Consider the following 18877-nt stretch of genomic DNA (forward strand, 5'->3'; position numbering starts at 1 on the left):
TTAATATAAAAGTTCGCCTTAGGAAAGAGGAAAAAGCGAAAACTCGGTAAATTTGAAATACCTATCCCTGTGCGTCGTTTGGAATTTAGAGTTGGCACTAGTGTTGTGTTAACCATTTTCGATTATTATTTTGTCCTTCTATTGTTACAGTTTATGATATACCTAATATTGAGTACATTTCTTTCTCCGATCAAATTTGTGTAGGTATGTTCATGTAAGTTTTAGAATATAAGACATGCTTTGTGGAGTTGGGTCGTCTGGATATGTTTTGCAGTTTTTTTGCTAAATATAATAAATTTGTAAATGTAATTATGTGAAATAAAATATTGATCTATTTAAATGATTTATAATAAACTAACATTTTTTTTTCCTTTAAGTTAGGGGCTGGAAACGCACTTTAGCCAATTGGGCATAATGGTCATTGTTGGTGGAATTGAAATATGTAGGTATTATAAAAAATGCTTAATATTGAAAATGTGATAGGGCGACCAATTCACGAAGAAGATGACTGAAGAAATATTGAATTTTGTTTAAAATAATTAAATTGGGTACTTCCTTTTTTATAAAATAATAACTAGATTTTCTTATTTTGTTTTATTGTTCTATTCAGTTTGCTGCTACAAAGGACATTGTCAGAAACCGCCTAAAAAACCGCCAAAAAACATTAACCCATCATAATTATTTTCTATTTTTTTTAATACATTAAGCACCCTTTCATTCTAATGGACACTTAAGCATTGAAAAATTAAATAAATAAGTCTTTTAACGTTTATTCTATAATACTATTACAACTTCCGGACGTTTTGGTGCGTGGCATGGTCTAAAACCTATCAAGTTCCATTATTTTTGCCGATAAAATCTGTACGAGGCATTACCGTACTTTATTGCTGGGAGTCCATGTATAGTGATGTTCCTGCGGCCATCATAGACAATAAAATATCGATTTTGAAAATAAAATAAATCGATTAGAAGACTAGATTTGCGTTAAAAGCTAAAAAGATATTGACACTATTACAAGAAGCTATCTAAAGTGTCCAACTGGTCGAAGGTCGTAAATAAAATGAAAATAATTAGGACCATAAACTGATATTCATGGTATCATAACTGTAAAAGTGTCAGAATCCGATGTTGAATCCAATGCCAGTTGAATGAGAGAAACATATATCAACCTAGTATAGTTGCCAGTCTCTTATAATCTATGCCAATGAGGGTTTTCGCGATTGAAAAATCCGCGAGATGGCAATACGTATACGCGAGGTCCAAATGCTGCATGATTGGTGGATTTTGACATATCTGTCAATGTCATGTCAAAAATAATCAATCATGCAGCATTTGGACCTCACGTCTACGTATTGCCATCTCGCGGATTTTTCAATCGCGAAAACCCTCATTCATAGCGCATGTATAAGAATATAAAAAGACCAAATGAACTTTTATAGATTGTGAAAGAGAAGATAAAGATTTTATTATTTTATTAAAATTGCCACGAGGTAGTTTTTCAGTAGAAACCAGGATTGGATAATCGCTACAGGCAAGTATCAGAACATTTTATAAATATTTTTAATCGATTATAAATCCTTGTAAATCGTTTTAATAAATTGTCATTTTACTTTTTCAATTAAAACTTTTTCAATCCCTAGTCTTGTCAAACTGTCATAATGTCAACAAATTATAAATGTCACGTCAGTTGACTCAATTTCAGTCTTCTGTGCGTTTATTGTATTTTTATTTCAATTAAATAGTGCTAAAGGGTTAGTACTAAAAGTGAAAGCCTTTTTTCAGAAAGAAAACCAATGTGGTGCCCTTATTATTCATACTGTTTGAAAGTTACAAGTCAGTGATACAGAGTTGCCGCCATTATAACTCCGTAGTGATACCATACCAAAGAAGAAGTTTTCCTAAACACTTGTGTTATTTTTATATGTGATCAAATAAAAAGGATTAATTCTACTGCTCAAATGGAATAACTTATCCCAAGAGACCGAATATAAAAAAAAAACCTCTCCATAGAAATTATCACCATCACGAGAATGTGATTTTTTTTGAGAATTTGATATTGGTCCTGTAAGAAAAGTAGTTGTATTTCAGTAGTAGAATCAACCCTTCTTGTTTCATCAGCAAGAGTAACTATAAAAACGCCCTGTAGGTAGGTATTATTAAGCTGAAGAGTTTGTTTAGTGTCAAAGACTGTCACACAGTGTAACTTAAATTGGCATATTATGATAATGAACATAAAAACTTAAATAAATATTTATGTTAATATTTTTTCTATTTATTTATTATCCCAAAGCTTCACAGTGACAGCTGAAACAGCAATACTGTTGTAAAACTAAACTTAGAACAAACTGTTACAAATATTTTACAAATTATAAAATTTTATAAAAAAAAATAAAACCGACTTCAAAAAACCTACACTAAAACGTAGAAAAATAATTACTAATTACCTACTTATTTATTAGGACGAATTATTAATATTTATGTAGGTATACCATGATTGATACTTCTGGAGTCGGTGCCAAGATTATGAAACATGTAAAGTTTGCCTGCACCAACTCCAAAAGTATCAATGTCAAAGTCAAAGTCAATGTCAAAATTTCTTTATTTGTTTGGACTAATAAATAGTTCTTACAAATCGTCATTTTGCTCTTAAGGAGCCTCTACATGTCTCATAATCTTTTTACCCTACCAGCGCTTCGAGACCAACATTTGGCAAGTGCTGAGAAGAAGCGCCGCAACAAACTCAGTCACCACTGTCTGCCGGTTAATATAAATAAATAGAAATAGTAGTAGTAGGTACATTCGATTCAGGAGCAGTTCACTGAATTTACCATGCATTCTTGTATGGTGTATCTTATAAGAATGGGTATACAAGATTGCGTGGTATATTAAACAAGGTAGTGACGTGCTAATATCTAGACTTACATATTAAGATACTAGTAGAAATGACTCGCATACATAAATTTGAATAACTTGGATTGACCAGTCCCCGAAAGCAGCGCCTGTTCACAGACATGACGAGTGAACCAGCCATCGCTTCACTCGACCATATTAGAGGGAATGTAACGACCCGCCTCACTACGCCACCACCCCAGAGACATTTTAGTGAGAATGACAATTCCAAGTTATCTCTTTAAAATAAAAAACTAATAGTAAAGCTAAGTAACAGTCCAGATTGAGAAGCATGACACTATAACATTTGAGAAATTATTATGAGTTTATACATTACTTTTCATTTTAATTCTTTTTAGTGCGAGCATGAGAGGACCATAATCCTACTCCCAGGATGACTTATCATTAAGAAAATCTCGAGTTGTATAATAGGCTTTTTTAAGCATGTGATCTTTAACTATATCTTTAAATTTATTATACGGTAGCTCTTTATATTTATCAGGGACTTTGTTATAAAAATGGATACCTTGTCCCATAAAAGAGGCAAACACTTTATTAAGTCTAAAAGCGGGTATAGCCAATTTATTTTTATTTCTAGTGTTAATTTGGTGAATATCACTTTTCTTTTTGAATTCAGTAATATTTTTTTGAATAAATAGAATACAGTTTAAGATGTATTGTGAAGCGGCCGTGAGAATGCCAATTTCTTTAAACAATTCTCTAAGGGATGCTCTTGCTTTCATTTTATACAAGTATCTTATCGCACGTTTTTGCAAAATAAATATTGTTTCAAAATCTGCAGCTTTGCCCCATAGCATGATTCCATATGACATTAGGCTATGAAAGTAGCTAAAGTAGACTAAGCGAGCTGTTGAAACATCGGTTAATGACCGTATCCTTTTTATTGCAAAAGCCGCTGAGCTGAGCTTTCCCGCCAGAGTTTCTATATGGGGGCCCCACTGGAGTTTTGAATCCAGGGTAATTCCCAGAAATACAGTAGAGTCTACCAGATCGATTGCATTATTATTAAGTTCTATTTGAGTACTAACTGTTTTTACGTTAGGCAAAGAGAATTTTATACATTTTGTTTTCTTTGCATTGAGTTGTAAATTATTTGTAGTGAACCAACTTAAAACTCTTGTTAGTGCATTATTTACATCGTCAAAGTTATTTTTACTTCTGTCGATATTAAAAATCAAAGATGTGTCATCAGCAAATAACACGATTTCGCAAGAGTCCTTAACAAAATATGGTAGATCATTAATGTATATAAGAAACAAGAATGGACCCAGAATGGACCCCTGCGGAACTCCCATTTTCACAGGTGACCCAGAAGACAAAACACCATTTATGTCAACTTTTTGAACTCTAAAGTTTAAATAGGATTGTATTAAATCCAAAGCCGAGTCCTTTACCCCATAATAGTGCAGTTTGCGAATTAGCGTTTGATGTTCTACGCAGTCAAAAGCTTTTGAGAGATCACAGAAGACCCCTAGTGCATTTTGAGAATTCTCCCAAGCCTCGAAGATATGTTTAAGTAGTGCAACCCCAGCATCGGTGGTGGAACGACCCTTGGTGAAACCATATTGTTCACTATGAAATAGTTTATTAGAGCCAAAGTGAATCATAAGTTGCTCCTGTATGATTTTTTCAAAAATCTTGCTCAGAGCGGGCAAGATAGAAATGGGTCTATAATTGCCAGGGTCGGTTTTGCTACCAGACTTAAATAATGTCATTAGTCTACTATGTTTCATGAGGTCGGGGAAGATTCCCTTCTCTATGCAATTATTGAATATTATCGCTAACTGTGGGGAAATTATATCAATAATGTGTTTGACTATCTTGACAGAGATGCCCCAGATATCAGTTGTACTCTTTACGTTTAAAAGATTAAAAGTTTTAGTGATATCTAATGGAGTAATATGTTTAAAAGAGAAGTGCGAGTCACAGGGTGTCACGTGGGTTTTCAATATTTCTTCGGCCTCGGAGGGAGATGACTTTAAGTTGGCAGTTGTTGCTGAAGCTATATTACCAAAAAATTTGTCAAAAGCTTCCGCTACATCTTTATCTGCAGATATCAAATTATCGTGAACTTTGAGAGAAAAGTCATTATCTTTTGGTTTTAGTTTACCAGTCTCTCGGTTGATAACATTCCAAGTTTCTTTTATTTTATTACTGGCGTTCCCTATCTTGTCCCGAATATAAAAAGACTTAGCCATGAAGCAAACTTTCTTAAAAATTTTTGAATACTTTTTTACATGCTCAAGAAAAGATATACTATTATTATACTTTTTCATGCCATAAAGTTCATATAACGTATTTCGACTTTTGTATATTCCCTTGGTAGCCCAGTCACTAAACTTTGATTTGGTATTTGGTTTTAATGGCTTTACCGTAAAAACTTTGTCATGTTCGGTTTTAATACATTCGAAAAGGTTATTGTAAAGAGCATCTGGGTCTCCCTGCACATACGGGACTAAATGCAATTTATTTTCAAGATTATTTTTAAAACGTTCTAGACGACTAATGGTTACAGGTCTACATACGGCATTTTTTTTACTTTTATTATTCAAATTATTACAAATAAATTCTACTTCAATACCACAGTGATCTGACGTAAGATTGTGTATGACAGCTTTATTGTCAGGGACACAGCTAGAGAAAATATTATCTAGACAAGTAGCTGTGGTTTCCGTAATTCTAGTTGGTTCCTTAAATTGACTAAACAAGTTAAATGACTGAAAAAGGGAAAGTAGTCTTACAGAATATGATGATGAGTTATCTAGTAAATTGACGTTAAAATCTCCACAAACTAAGACCTTTTTGTTGCTGTTACAAGTTTTATTAAGAGCATCCTCAATAGCCGCTTCAAAAATACCAAAGTCCCCAGAAGGGGGTCTATACACACATACAATGATGTAACTCTCAAGCTCGACACAGGAAATTTCGACAACACGCTCAACTGATAGCCCTACTACATCTTTGCGTTCTTTATATTTAATATTATTATTCACAAATATTAAGGAGCCTCCGTGAATGGCAGACTTCCTGAAAAACGCGCTACTTAGCTGCTTTTTTCAATCATGGTATACCTACATAAATATTAATAATTCGTCCTAATAAATAAGTAGGTAATTAGTAATTATTTTTCTACGTTTTAGTGTAGGTTTTTTGAAGTCGGTTTTATTTTTTTTTATAAAATTTTACTTATTTCTTGCTTTTTAGTTAACTAATTATTACCTTGATGTTACCACTGAAGGTAGGCAGTACACTGAGACCAAAAAAAATTGGTTCATAATCGGCGGAGATATTGCGTATAAAAAAATTCATCCCCAATTTTCCACCCTTGGGGGTGAAATATTTTCTTCAAATTCGCATGAAACCACCCTTTTGATAATACCTATTCAACAAAAAAATAATCGTTCAAATTGGTTTATAATCGGCGGAGATATTGCGTATAAAAAAGTTCATCCCCAATTTTCCACCCTTGGGGGTTGTTTTTTTTATTGTTAAATTTAAATGGGACCACCCTTGAGGTATTACCTATACGCCGAAAAAAGATTTGTTCAAATCGGTTCATAATTGGCGGAGTTATCGCGTAACAAACATAGAAAAAAAAAAAAAAAAAAAAAAACATACGGGTCGAATTGAGAACCTCCTCCTTTTTTGAAGTCGGTTGAAAATAAAACCGCATGTTGCTTTACTTTCTCGTATAGGTAATAAATGTAATTAATGGCTAGATTATTAATGTTACTTTGTTACCCTCAATAGTGAGGAGATCTTATAAAATGGTAACCCTGATTTTCATTGTCATTCAAGTGCTCTTTCTTCGCATAGGCTTCTGTGATTTGGCCAAGGGCCACACACATTGCGATAACATTATGCGACATTGATTTGACAGCAGCGGAGTGAAGTCTTGCGACTATGCAAAATGATACCCTGTAATCGTAGCGCATATAGACATAGACGGGGCGGGGCACATAGCTCGTAGAGCTGATGGCCGCTGGGGCAGGAAAGTTCTTGAGTGGCGACCACGAGCCGAAAGACGTAGCGTGGGCAGGCCTCCCACTAGGTGGACCGACGATCTGGTCAAGGTCGCGGGAGGTGCCTGTATGCGAGCGGTGCAGGATCGGTCTTCATGGAAATCCTTGGGGGAGGCCTTTGTCCAGCAGTGGACGTATTTTCGGCTGAAACGAACGAACGAACGATACGTATTACCGCTATTTACCAGACATTACTATTTATTGCATACTCGCCGGATTACACGTAGGAGCACTCGCGTTACAGCTTCGGCCTTGCATTATTATAAGCCTTTTTCGAACTTCCTCCGTGAGGATATCCCCGCCGAATTCTATGATGAACCTATCAAAAGTCATATTCTGCAATGTCAACCCACCACAAGGTGGACCGACGACCTGATAAAGGTAGCGGGAAGGCGCTGGATGCAGGCCGCTACCAACCGTGCGATGTGGAAGTCATTGGGGGAGGCCTATGTTCAGTAGTGGACGTCCTGTGGCTGAAATGATGATGATGATGATGAAATGAATGAAAATGACAAATCTTCGAACGTGTATAATACCGTGCCAAAGTAATCATATAATTTTGGCACCTTAATAACTATTGCCGTTTTTGTTGTAAAGATCATGCAGCGCTACTTGCGGATATTATTGGAAAGAAAACTATGTGGGCTCTAGATCTGAAGCCGCTTTAACGAACACGAAGTGCTCATACAATGCGGCGTATTTTCTTCCAGTCTTAAGTCAGGAATTTAGTCGAATTAAAACCCCGGTTGAACGTGATATAGCCGCACTAGAATACGATGCTTTTTTGCATAATCGCAAGACTTCGTTCCGGTGTCGACCGAATGTTATCATGATGTATGTGGCCCAGGGGTTACTGTAGCCGCTAAGGTTTGAAACTTCTTGCTTAAAATATTGTAGTCTTTGGCATAGACTACGACGGTAGTCATGGAGATAGGAGTTTGTTATCTCGTGTCAGATGTAAATGGTGAAAAGAAAACTCATGATTCGTGTTATTTTTATGCAATATGTAGGTTTTTTATAAAAGTGGAATCCCGAGTGATCTGCAAAACCCATTCTATTATTATATACGATTCGGCTTCGAAATCTATAATACAATAGGAGTTTATTTCATGTGTCAGATGACAAGGGTGGAAACAACCTACGATTCATGTTGTTTATTTACGTGCAATATGTGGGCATATTATAAAAGTGGAATGCCGAGTTGTATTTCTAAAACTTGTTCTATTATTTTATACTATTTGGCTGCGACTCGGCGTGACGACAATACAAAACATTTTTCGCGAATCGGTGTTCATACATTCACACAATACATTAGACGCCATGTTGTCATAAACGACATATTATAAAATCGCTGTGATTTAATATTCTTAATCATTAATTTTATGGCAAGTGTCCATCAGGAATCATTGTTCTTACACACAGAATCATATTATTTCGCTTTCGGGTAGTAATATGTCAAAATTGTTGGTTCTTAGGCGAACAATGTATGGAGAACGAACATTGTCCTTTGACTGTCGATGGTATACCGCGATTTCGTTTCTACTACATGTGCTACCACATCCCTAGCTCTAATCGTGTTTTTTCATAACTAGATAAATCCGAATCTATTAAATCAAAACTCTATAAATCCTCATTGCGTTTTTTCAAAGTTGGATAAATTGCATTCCATTATATCAAATGAAGGTAAATCCAAACTAAATATTAAATTTTTGAGAGAATGCGTGATTTAAATACTGAAATGAATAAACAGGATCATTTTCTTCAATAGTAGTGCCATAATAAAAAAAGACTGCCTTTTAATTCATTAAAATAAGACTATAAACACTTTTTATTAAATATCTCCGAACAGGGTAGAGTGGATTTATCCGAGTTTGAAGTTATGCGACACATTCTGTGTTTTTATTATTATTTAGGCAGTTAAATACTGCACAGTATTTAGTACACCATTTTCTTTATTTTCTTCCATCATACACAAGAATACGCGTACGTGAGTCAATGGTCGCTCGTATGTGAGGCCTTGTCGAATAGTATCCTGTAGGTGGGCCATCGTGCGTGTTTTGTTTTCGATGTAAACTCGCGGAGATGAACAGGCCTGGTCATATGGAGTATGGCTGCCATAGAGACAATATGCGAAACAGTCGATTGTTTGTTATCAAGCTGTTTATGACGTATTTAACTAACTTTATTTATTTATTTATTTATATAAAGCACAGCTACAGAGAACAAACAATAACAATACAATTAACACAACAACATAGCATAATATTAAGTCTGAACTCCGATTAGAGCCAGGCACAACATTTAAATAACAAAGAAATTACAAAAAACGGGCTTACAAACAATAGACAGTTTCACTCAATCTTATTATAACAATTCATTTACCCTATCCCTACAAGTCCGAATAAATGTATTAGTTGGACCGAAGAGGTCCAGATCTTTACTTACATTATTGTACGATCTGAACATTCGGTAGATAGGGTCATTGAATGTGACATTATTAAGAGCAACTGGTATGGAAAAAAGATTTTGAGTTCTTGCACTCATGATACATGAAGCACGTTCACATAATGGTGTTTACATTTTACGCAATCCATTAAGTCATAGCTACATTGATTGTAGACATTGGTTGTAACTTATTATGCAAAGTTTACTCGCTAGACGTGCGTGGCTGGCAAGCAGCCAAACACTTGTTGCATCATTTCCGTTGTGGGTGTTGGCTCCATGCATAAAGTTTGTTTTTGTTTTTCGTAATGGAATAACAATGTTTTGCTCGCTTCTTGACTCGAGTAAATTTAGTTACTGAGAAATCAAAAACGTTTTACATGTTTTTATTATGCTACTATTTTTTGTGACTACAGCAATTTAAATCCAAAAGTTGCGTAAATACACAAGAGTAATTTCTGTATTTCATTTTCTTCTCGGTCGTTTTGCTTTTGCCGTCCATTCCGTCCATGTGGATTGTAGAGGCAGATACAGCTTTCCGCACGATCTCTCTTTCCCTGATAGCAGAATGCAAAGTTCATCCAGCGTCTAAGTAACTCAGATGGAAGAGCAGTCGCCCGGCAAGCGAAAGGTCGTGGGTTCGATTCCCGCTTTAGGCAGTTCGGTTTTTTCAAGTTGTTTATTTATAATTAAAGCAGAATGCACATAATAAACTAGCGGCCAGCCTCGGCTTGTCACGGGCGCAGTGGTATTTCTCGGCTTTTCTCTTCTATTTCGTATTCGTTTCAGCCAAATGACGTCCACTGTTGAACAAAGGCCTCCCCCAAAGATTTCCACAATGATCGGTCCTGTGCTGCCCGCATCCAGGCTCTTCCGCGACCTTTTCTCTTCTATATTGTGCATGTTTTACTTTCCTCTTAAATCACTCTATTTATTAAAGAAGTCCGCATCAAAATTCGTTGCGTAGTTTTAAAGATTAAAGCATACATAGGGACAGACAGCAAAAGCGACTTTGTTTTATACTATTTAATGATGTGTAATGTCCAGGTGGACATCCCTCTGTCGGTGTCGATGTACCGCTGGGTGGTGAACGAGCAGCGCTGGCTGTCGCTGAGCGACGTGCGGCACGTGGCGCCCGAGCTGTGGCGCTCGCTGTGCCGCCTGCGCCGCGTGGCCGAGCGCGCGCGCGCCATCGCCGCCGACGCGCGCCACTCGCCCGACCAGCGCACGCAGATGGTGAGCAGCACACGTTACTTAGGCTGGGTTGCACCATCTTACTTTGACAAATGTTAAAAATCACACCGGTTAACGATCTACACTCAACATCAAATAAACCGCACCTTCCGCGACGCGAACTTTAAAGATTTTCTTCTGACACAATCATGGTACCCCAACAATATTGGTGTTATTTGAAAGCCCAATAAATATCCTTAAAGAAAAATACATTTCATTTCTAAATAAATTATTAACATATACCATAAATGTGACTTGAAAATAGACCTCACTTTGGGCTCACCTCTGGGATCAATTAGACCAATTTTTATGGTTATAAAACCAAATAAAGATCTCACGTGTCCTCTTTAACAGATGGATAGCGATTAATCCCAACTTAACAGTTTTATAGTCATAAAAAATGGCTATAGCGTAACTACCTATTTTTTGAAGAAGTGACTCTGGATCCTTGTAAAGACACATTTTTGGGGTAAAAACCTTTCCTTTAATGAAATGAAGTTTAGAACTAGGCTTTCAAATGGTACCAATGTTGGTGGGAAGTGGGGATGCATACGTTTGATAAGTGCTTGTCGCGGGAGGTGCGATTTATTTGATGCCGAGTGTAGTTACGGTTTTGCAGGGCAATCGTCATCGCACTTAGGCTAAGCCTAACTCAATCTTTATTGGGCCATTGTGTGCGATATGTGGTTTATCTTCCTACTTCAACCATCCTAGATCTCCAGAAACTAAGAAGCCCATGTAGGCCGCTACAAGCCTCTAGCAGCAACTACTAGCACATGTATAAGTTTTTCAACTATGGGACTGTCTGAAACAGTAACTAACAGGATATGCCACTAGGAGTAGTCGCGTGCGGGACTTTGTAGCAATTCATAGCTCTTACGAGCCGTTTGCTACTTTTAGCTTTGACATGTCATCTCCATGAGTCCATATCTAAAAAAAATATTAGAATAAATTATTTTCTTCTTGGACTCTTCGTCGCTGGCCCAAAGACCTATTTGCAATCCAAACATATTGACGTACTGTTTCCCCTCCAGATAAGCGCCCTAGAGCTGGACGGCTGCCCGATCGAGGAGCTGGGGCTGGACTTCATCCTGCCGGGCGACGGCTGCACCGAGCTGCGGCGCGGCGGCCGCGAGCTGCCCGTCACGGCGCACAACCTGCACAACTACATCGACCTTGTCACGCACTGGATGCTCTACGAAGGTACGTAATAGATTCTATATTGCAACAAAAATGTATAGTCTAATATGCTTTGTACAAGTTGTTTGTTCAAGAACTGACGACTTTTAGGCCTGGATTCCGCCAAGGCGGAGCGGAGAAATGTTTTGAACGACCAATCATTCAAACTGAATAACTACTACTTTACCTGGCCCATTCCCATTTTATTTGGGGTCGGCCCTCCGCGTCATGCTTCTCCAGGCGGCTCGGTCCTGGGTTGTCTTACTCTTAACTTTGGCTTCTTTAAAGTCGTTGATTACGGACATCATTCAGATTGAATGAAATTTATAGAATTAAATGATCGGTTATTCAAAACATTTCTCCACTCCGCCTTGGTGGAAACCGGGCCTTAGTGTATGGGATATTACTATAAATCCCATCAGTTCTATTTGGAATCTTCTTTAGTGACATTAGGCTGCACCAAATAAGCTTGTCACTCCTGTTTTTTTAACATGGAAGTTATATTAATTATTGCGTTATTTCCACAGGAGTAAGCAAGCAAATGGAAGCGTTCAAAGAAGGATTCGAATCAGTATTCCCACTGGCTAACCTGAAAATATTCTACCCTGAAGAATTGGAACAAGTATTCTGCGGCAGCCCGTCTGGTAAGTTTATCATCACTTATAATAAAGGAATCTTTATACCCACAAACTAGTCCCAATATTGATGACGTGACTCTCATTTTTTTGATTTCTTATTCAACAAGCGAAATTGCTATCATATTAATGACTATTCCCACCTCTCGTTCCCACCGCTGCAACTTCTATGTAGGCAGGATCTACAGCTTGACCGCCAATAAGAACCCAACCAGTGAAGGTCAAGTTTGTCTGGGGGGAAAGTTACCTGTCATTGTATTGTACCCACTACGACATTCTATCGAACCGATCATATCTATTGCATGTCCCGTAAAATATGAATGTATCGTTTGTGTCGCAGGCGGGCGCGAGACTCGCTGGGAGCCGCGTATGCTGGCGGAGTGCATCCGGCCCGACCACGGCTACACGGCGGAGTCGCGCGCCGTGCGCATGCTCATCGACATCCTCGCGTCCTACTCGCGCGACGAGCAGCGCCTCTTCCTGCAGTTCGTCACCGGCAGCCCGCGCTTGCCCACCGGAGGTCAGTATAATAAACATACATACCCTTTATTCCCATCCACCCCCTTTAAGCTTGCCACCAAAGCCCGTAGTACCAGTTCTAACCCCATTCTAACAAAATGTCCAAGGATATTTATTATTGTGAATGGGCTGTGAAGAAAATTACTGTCAACGTCAATTATTATTGGGAAAGTGGTGCTGAAGTCGGTTATTGACTTTCCAAAAAGCTCTTAACCAAGACACGAAAGACGGAATGTCTTCACGTTATTTTAGTAAGAAAAATACTATTCCACCTAAAATAACTGGCTCATGAAACCATACTTCAAAAACATCTACACCTACAACTACATCAGCGGTGTCCTAACGTGTCGACATTGTTCGCGCACGTTTACCAACAAGATTGGCTACTGTAGCCATGTGAGGGCACATGATTGGGCAGCCCAGCGTAGCCCTCTTATTGCGGACTAAAGGAATTTTGTCGTAGTTACTGTAGCCGAAAGCGGCTCGGGAGTATATACTTCAAAGAAGTCTGTTCGCTTTTCTTGAAATGTTTATACGCCTCGTTTGTTCCCCAGGCTTCAAGGCGCTGAACCCGCCGCTGACGGTGGTGCGCAAGTCGCTGGAGTCGTCGCTGGACCCGGACGAGTACCTGCCGTCCGTCATGACGTGCGTCAACTACCTGAAGCTGCCCGACTACAGCAGCGCCGACGTCATGCGCGCCAAGCTGCGCCTGGCCGCCTCCGAGGGCCAGCACTCCTTCCACCTGTCGTGAGCGCCCGGCCCGGCCCGCTGTCTATGTGCAATCAGAGTGTTTATTTCCCTAATGTGACGGACACTGAAAGTGCTGTGCGTTCTATAATTTTGTTTTTCTTTTGGATTCTTTTTAGATTACAGATATGTTAATAATTATATTTTGTGTTAATTTAATGTGATAGCTTTTGTATATTACTTTATCGATGTAGAGGGAACGCCGTTCTCGTTGGATTAAAATAGTATATGTGATCGAGCGACGCGCCCGCCTCGTCCGACGCCCGCGACGCGGCGCCCCGTCGCCGACGTACCGCTACCACTGTTTATAGTTTTAGGTAACATATATTATACGATTACGCAAGCTGTTTGATGGACCACAGAAAATCTTCTAGAGTCCTATGAACTTCAATAGCATTTATTACCAAACGGTGTATGTTTTGATTAACTTTAAGTATGATTAATGAGTAAAGAAAAAGTGCAAAATTTAATATGTAACAATTTCAATAAAACCATGTAAACAATATTGATCAACCTTTTGTTTTATTTGTCAACTAACATGCTTAACTTCTCATAGGGGCATAACCGTAGTGGCCGTGATGATTATCGCATCGACCCAGTGTTCACTGTCAACCTGTAGGAAGACAGCAAATGCATCAGCAGGTATCTCATAAGCAAATAAATCAGTCAGAATTTCGTGCCACATAGGTAAACTTCATTTTATACAGTGTGTCCGGGGATGTAGTGATCAAACTTTAAGGGCGTAATCTATGGACAATTTTATCGATGAAAATACTTCAAATTTGGGGCCTGACCCATTTCTCGAAAAATTACATAGATTTAAGTTTTTAATTTTTAGTTTACACCTCTTCTTTAAAAAACAAGTGAAAGCGTGGGTAGCTTAACATTAATAGGCAAATATTTTATATCATGCGATAGCCAATAAAATTATCTATTAGTAGAAGAAGAAAGCAGACACAAGTTTCATACATTTTATGGAAGTAAGAATGGATTTAATTAGAAAAATACATTACTTTTTTCACTTGTTTTTCAGTTATTTTCCAACACAAGAAAAACCAGGTCGTTAAGGTATGTTTTATTTGCATTGTATTTTTAGTATTTGAGCTATTCTACAAAACGAATGTAAATTTATTAGTCTACGTCTATTAGTTTCGACGTAATTGTTGAACAAAGATACCCCTTCCCAGCGGTTTCCATAGTAATCGGAATAGGTTGTGTGATTCTTTCAGGCAGTGCATTTTCGCATGTCGCGTGCGCTATGGAAACCGCTGGGAAGGGGTATCTTTGTTCAACAATTACGTCGAAACTAATAGACGTAGACTAATAAATTTACATTCGTTTTGTAGAATAGCTCAAATACTAAAAATACAATGCAAATAATAAAACATAACGACCTGGTTTTTCTTGTGTTGGAAAATAACTGAAAAAGAAGTGAAAAAAGTAATGTATTTTTCTAATTAAAACCATTCTTACTCCCATAAAATGTATGAAACTTGTGTCTGCTTTCTTCTTCTACTAATAGATAATTTTATTGGCTATCGCATGATATAAAATATTTGCCTATTAATGTTAAGCTACCCACGCTTTCACTTGTTTTTTAAAGAAGAGGTGTAAACTAAAAATTAAAAACTTAAATCGATGTAATTCTTCGAGAAATGGGTCAGGCCCCAAGTTTGAAGTATTTTCATCGATAAAATTGTCCATAGATTACGCCCTTAAAGTTTGATCACTACATGAACGGACACACTGTATAATACTTTCTCTAGTGAAGTCCATCCATTTTTATTACATTTTGTTCTAGTCACACAAGGAAAAATGAAACATCACTTAGTTGTTATCTCTGCTGTGCTAAATTGTGTTAAAACAGCTGTTCTCTGCACAGCACATTTAGAAATCTGTTATTAGATTATCAAATTTTATAAGATGCAGGGAAAGAAAACCACACGTCTTGATTTTATAATATAATCCCATAAATTATAAACTAACTTGACACATTACATGAGTAAATTTAATTCTGTACTCATAAGTTTAGCATGTAATGATGATAATACATGTGCAATAAATTATTTGTCTATGCCTATAAATTACCAAATTACCATATAAATAATATTATGAAATATGTACCTACCATAGAAAGAAACATTTGTCTGTAAATAAAATCTTATTTCATCAATGGAATTGTAGTTTAAAAATATTCATAGAACATACATAGAAGTCTAATGAATTAAATTCACTATTATCCTACACTAAAATAGCTTAATTTGACATTACAAGACAACCACATAGATATAAATGACTATGATAGCTACTGCTCACAGTACCATAGCTATCCAGCCTAAAATGAGACAAGATCCACCGATGGGGGTGAGTCGCCGGAAGCATTTGTCTCCCGTGAACGCATGGTAGTAACAAGTGCCGCAGAACAAGCCCATACCAGCTACGAAGAAAGCACCAGCCTGAAAAATAAATAATTTTATTTATTCAAGGTGAGTATGTATTACAAAGCCAAGTTTTTCATGCCAATGAATAATACCTATACACACATTTTGGCACTAATGCCAAACAAATGCATACAATACCAATGGAGCAGTTTTGTGATGAAAGAGTAAATATTTTTCATGGTAAAGAATATTAGTTGAGATTATTCAAGTATGAAGAAAAGTTTAACAAACATTAGATCATTCTAGATTGACTAAAATATACCTAGGGGTAATACAAAATTAATAACTTACAACATAAGGTCGTCTGCAGAGTGGTACAGTCATCAAGGCGAGCGTGTGAAGGAAGTGAAATCTATTAGCTGTATCAAATATTTTTCTAAGGTCTTCCTTTGTGTCTGTTTCGGGGAATGTTCGGTGGGCGCCCATGGCGCCGAGCACCACTGCAGCGGCGCCGCTCAGCCCCGCCAGCCTCACAAAAGGCCCTGCCTCTTGAGCGAGTTCCCATAGTGGCATTTTAACAATTATTGGAGCTGGTACTTGGTTGACTGATTTCGCCTTGAAAACACCCTAAAATAGCAAAGGAATAATGTCGTATTTTTTGTTTCTAGATTCGAGGATGATATCAGCTAAGTAATTAATGTTAATTAATGTAAGGTGAAGTGCCTACAATCAAATTTATTCATGCTGATAAGATATAAACAACAAAGAGTGCACTAAAATGATATAATCGCATTATGGTCCGAAACTTACGATATTGCGTAAGAAATTCATAGCCCCATCTGTCACCGTATTAATCATTAGCGCATCAGCCAGGTTTACCATACCTTTTGCTTAGAAAATTGCCACAAAAGCGGATAAAATAGCAAAAATATATCGGAATCGATCAAATGTGTAAAATAATCAATGATGACATTGACAGTTGACACAATGATGACACTAATGACAGTCCGTCATCTGTAAGTAGTTGTTTTGGCTTGGCTAATAGGTAAATAGCCCATGTCAATATGAAATTAGGAGAGAAATAAATTATAGCCTGACCAGGAACATAAAAACCCTCGCCATGTTGCGGAAAACTAATGGTACTAATTTCTTTTAATGGCAACAGTAACTGAAAACTTCATTGACATGTCACCTTGCATGTCAGTCTATTGCTGTCAAAGTGTAAACAAACTTTATTTTAAATGCGCGCAATTGGTTTTATGAATTAAATTGCTAAAATATTTTATAGTCGTGAAAGAAAAATGGTTCACAATGTGTTAAAGTATTTGTCGAAGAGAAATACTAAGGGTTCGGACAATATTTTCATTGAATAATGTTTCCGACAAAGGTTGTCAAATTGACTGACATGTTTATCGTATAGTACAGTCCACTATGAAAAATAGCTGTGGTTTGTTTCAACTACCTATTTTAAAAATTTTTGTCACTTTCTAAGTGTTGAATTTTATGGGATTGGGAAAGAAGTACCGAGTTTGAAGCGTTCATGAGCAGACATTGCAGTTGAATATTCAAGTTCTGAATTTGATTATTGATGAATAATAAAATAAATTCTACTAGCTCGATTGATGGTTTCATTTAATTTATTTAAATCAGGTTACCTATAATAATATTTTTTCGTTAATTTATGAAAATATCAAATTAGCCCGTAATCCTGAATCCTGATACATAAAGTTAGCCTATTAATTTAACACAGGTACGACTGTACTCAGTGTTGCACTATCAAATGCAATTGACGCGCCTCTATGCCAGGGTTTTTATGTTCCTGGTCAGGCTATAAATTATAGTACAAAGGAAAAGGGGATCGTCAAATATCTCTTATTCTATCTTAATTTTCTGTAGCAATGGGAGCCAAAGTTCTCTTATGGATCGGTACAACGTGATCAAATAAATTCAGTTCTTGTTTTCCCTACACGGCTTTCAAATTTTATTTTAGGCAGTTCGATTTTTTCAAGTTGTTTTTGATATAAATATACCATGGTCTTAATCAAAAACTGATTAACATCACTCTGGAAATTATTTGAGTAAATAAATTAAGATTGAAATAGTGAGGGTAGAACAGTAGAAATGAAAATAAAAAAAAAACTCAATACTTTTATTTATTGACATATCAAAAATATTTTACCCTAAAAATTCATACATTTTGTTTCATCAGTTTGCAAACAAACTGTTCATGGCACTGCACATTATTTCTTCTAGCACCAAAAATAAAGAAGTCCTATCACATTTCGTCACAACAACTAATTGTAGTGGAGTCAGTCATATAAGGCTAAAATCACTTGAATGGTTTATAATAAACCACAGTAATATTGTAACACGTCCAGGCGAATTAATCAGTTTTTCCCACATCGACACTAGCTTTCGGACAGCACACTCCAGCGAATCTGTAACAAAAATTGAAAGTATGTAGGTATTTTGTCGTGGAATATTCCATAACAAAATATCAAGAACAAGATTTCAGTACAGAAATCGGTACATGAGACTTTAGATAAGTTTGAACAAAGGTAGTAATGATATTCACAAGACGTCAGTCGTCCGCGTCGTAGCATACATTAGGCTTAAAATGTATTCATGCAAGTGCCAGAGATTGAGACTCGTCATAGAGAGAAAAATCGAGACGTCCTACACGCTACCTCATCACGATCGACTGTGAACCCTAATAAAGAGATATGACCCGATTCGGACAAGTATGTAGTACTTATTTGAGATACTCGATAGAGGGTAATTAAGTTAATAAGTTGTGTCAGGGCGCTTT

General features: G+C 37.0%; 3 protein-coding genes across 13 annotated transcripts in view; 1 reads left to right on the top strand and 2 right to left on the bottom strand.

The window, feature by feature from the left end:
• Window positions 1–14200, top strand: part of LOC135078706 (E3 ubiquitin-protein ligase TRIP12) — a 68409-nt gene extending 54209 nt beyond the window's left edge. The window contains exons 39-43 of the mRNA XM_063973257.1: window positions 10422–10610; window positions 11642–11810; window positions 12314–12430; window positions 12762–12941; window positions 13495–14200. Coding sequence (XP_063829327.1) covers window positions 10422–10610; window positions 11642–11810; window positions 12314–12430; window positions 12762–12941; window positions 13495–13691 — 852 coding nt within the window. The 3' untranslated portion in view covers window positions 13692–14200. The remainder of the gene's footprint in view (window positions 1–10421; window positions 10611–11641; window positions 11811–12313; window positions 12431–12761; window positions 12942–13494) is intronic.
• Window positions 14201–15635: 1435 nt separating this feature from the next.
• On the bottom strand, window positions 15636–17063 carry LOC135086653 (transmembrane protein 256 homolog). Of its 2 annotated transcripts, none has more exons than XM_063981426.1 (3): window positions 16953–17063; window positions 16420–16695; window positions 15636–16143 (listed from the first exon to the last, which is right to left on the bottom strand). In XM_063981426.1, the coding sequence occupies exons 2-3, from the start codon at window positions 16639–16641 to the stop codon at window positions 16000–16002; spliced, it is 366 nt and encodes a 121-aa protein (XP_063837496.1). In that variant the 5' UTR covers window positions 16642–16695; window positions 16953–17063; the 3' UTR covers window positions 15636–15999. The 2 variants fall into 2 exon arrangements, with proteins under 2 accessions (XP_063837496.1, XP_063837486.1); XM_063981416.1 differs by having other exon boundaries at window positions 16879–17051.
• Window positions 17064–18203: 1140 nt separating this feature from the next.
• Window positions 18204–18877, bottom strand: part of LOC135083724 (inter alpha-trypsin inhibitor, heavy chain 4-like) — a 31761-nt gene continuing 31087 nt past the window's right edge. For all 10 annotated transcript variants that reach the window (XM_063978459.1, XM_063978468.1, XM_063978451.1 and 7 more), the window contains one exon: window positions 18204–18506. In XM_063978459.1, coding sequence (XP_063834529.1) covers window positions 18452–18506 — 55 coding nt within the window. In that variant the 3' untranslated portion in view covers window positions 18204–18451. The remainder of the gene's footprint in view (window positions 18507–18877) is intronic.

The sequence above is a fragment of the Ostrinia nubilalis genome, chromosome 2 (genome assembly GCF_963855985.1).
Source record: "Ostrinia nubilalis chromosome 2, ilOstNubi1.1, whole genome shotgun sequence".
Classification (NCBI taxonomy): domain Eukaryota; kingdom Metazoa; phylum Arthropoda; class Insecta; order Lepidoptera; family Crambidae; genus Ostrinia; species Ostrinia nubilalis.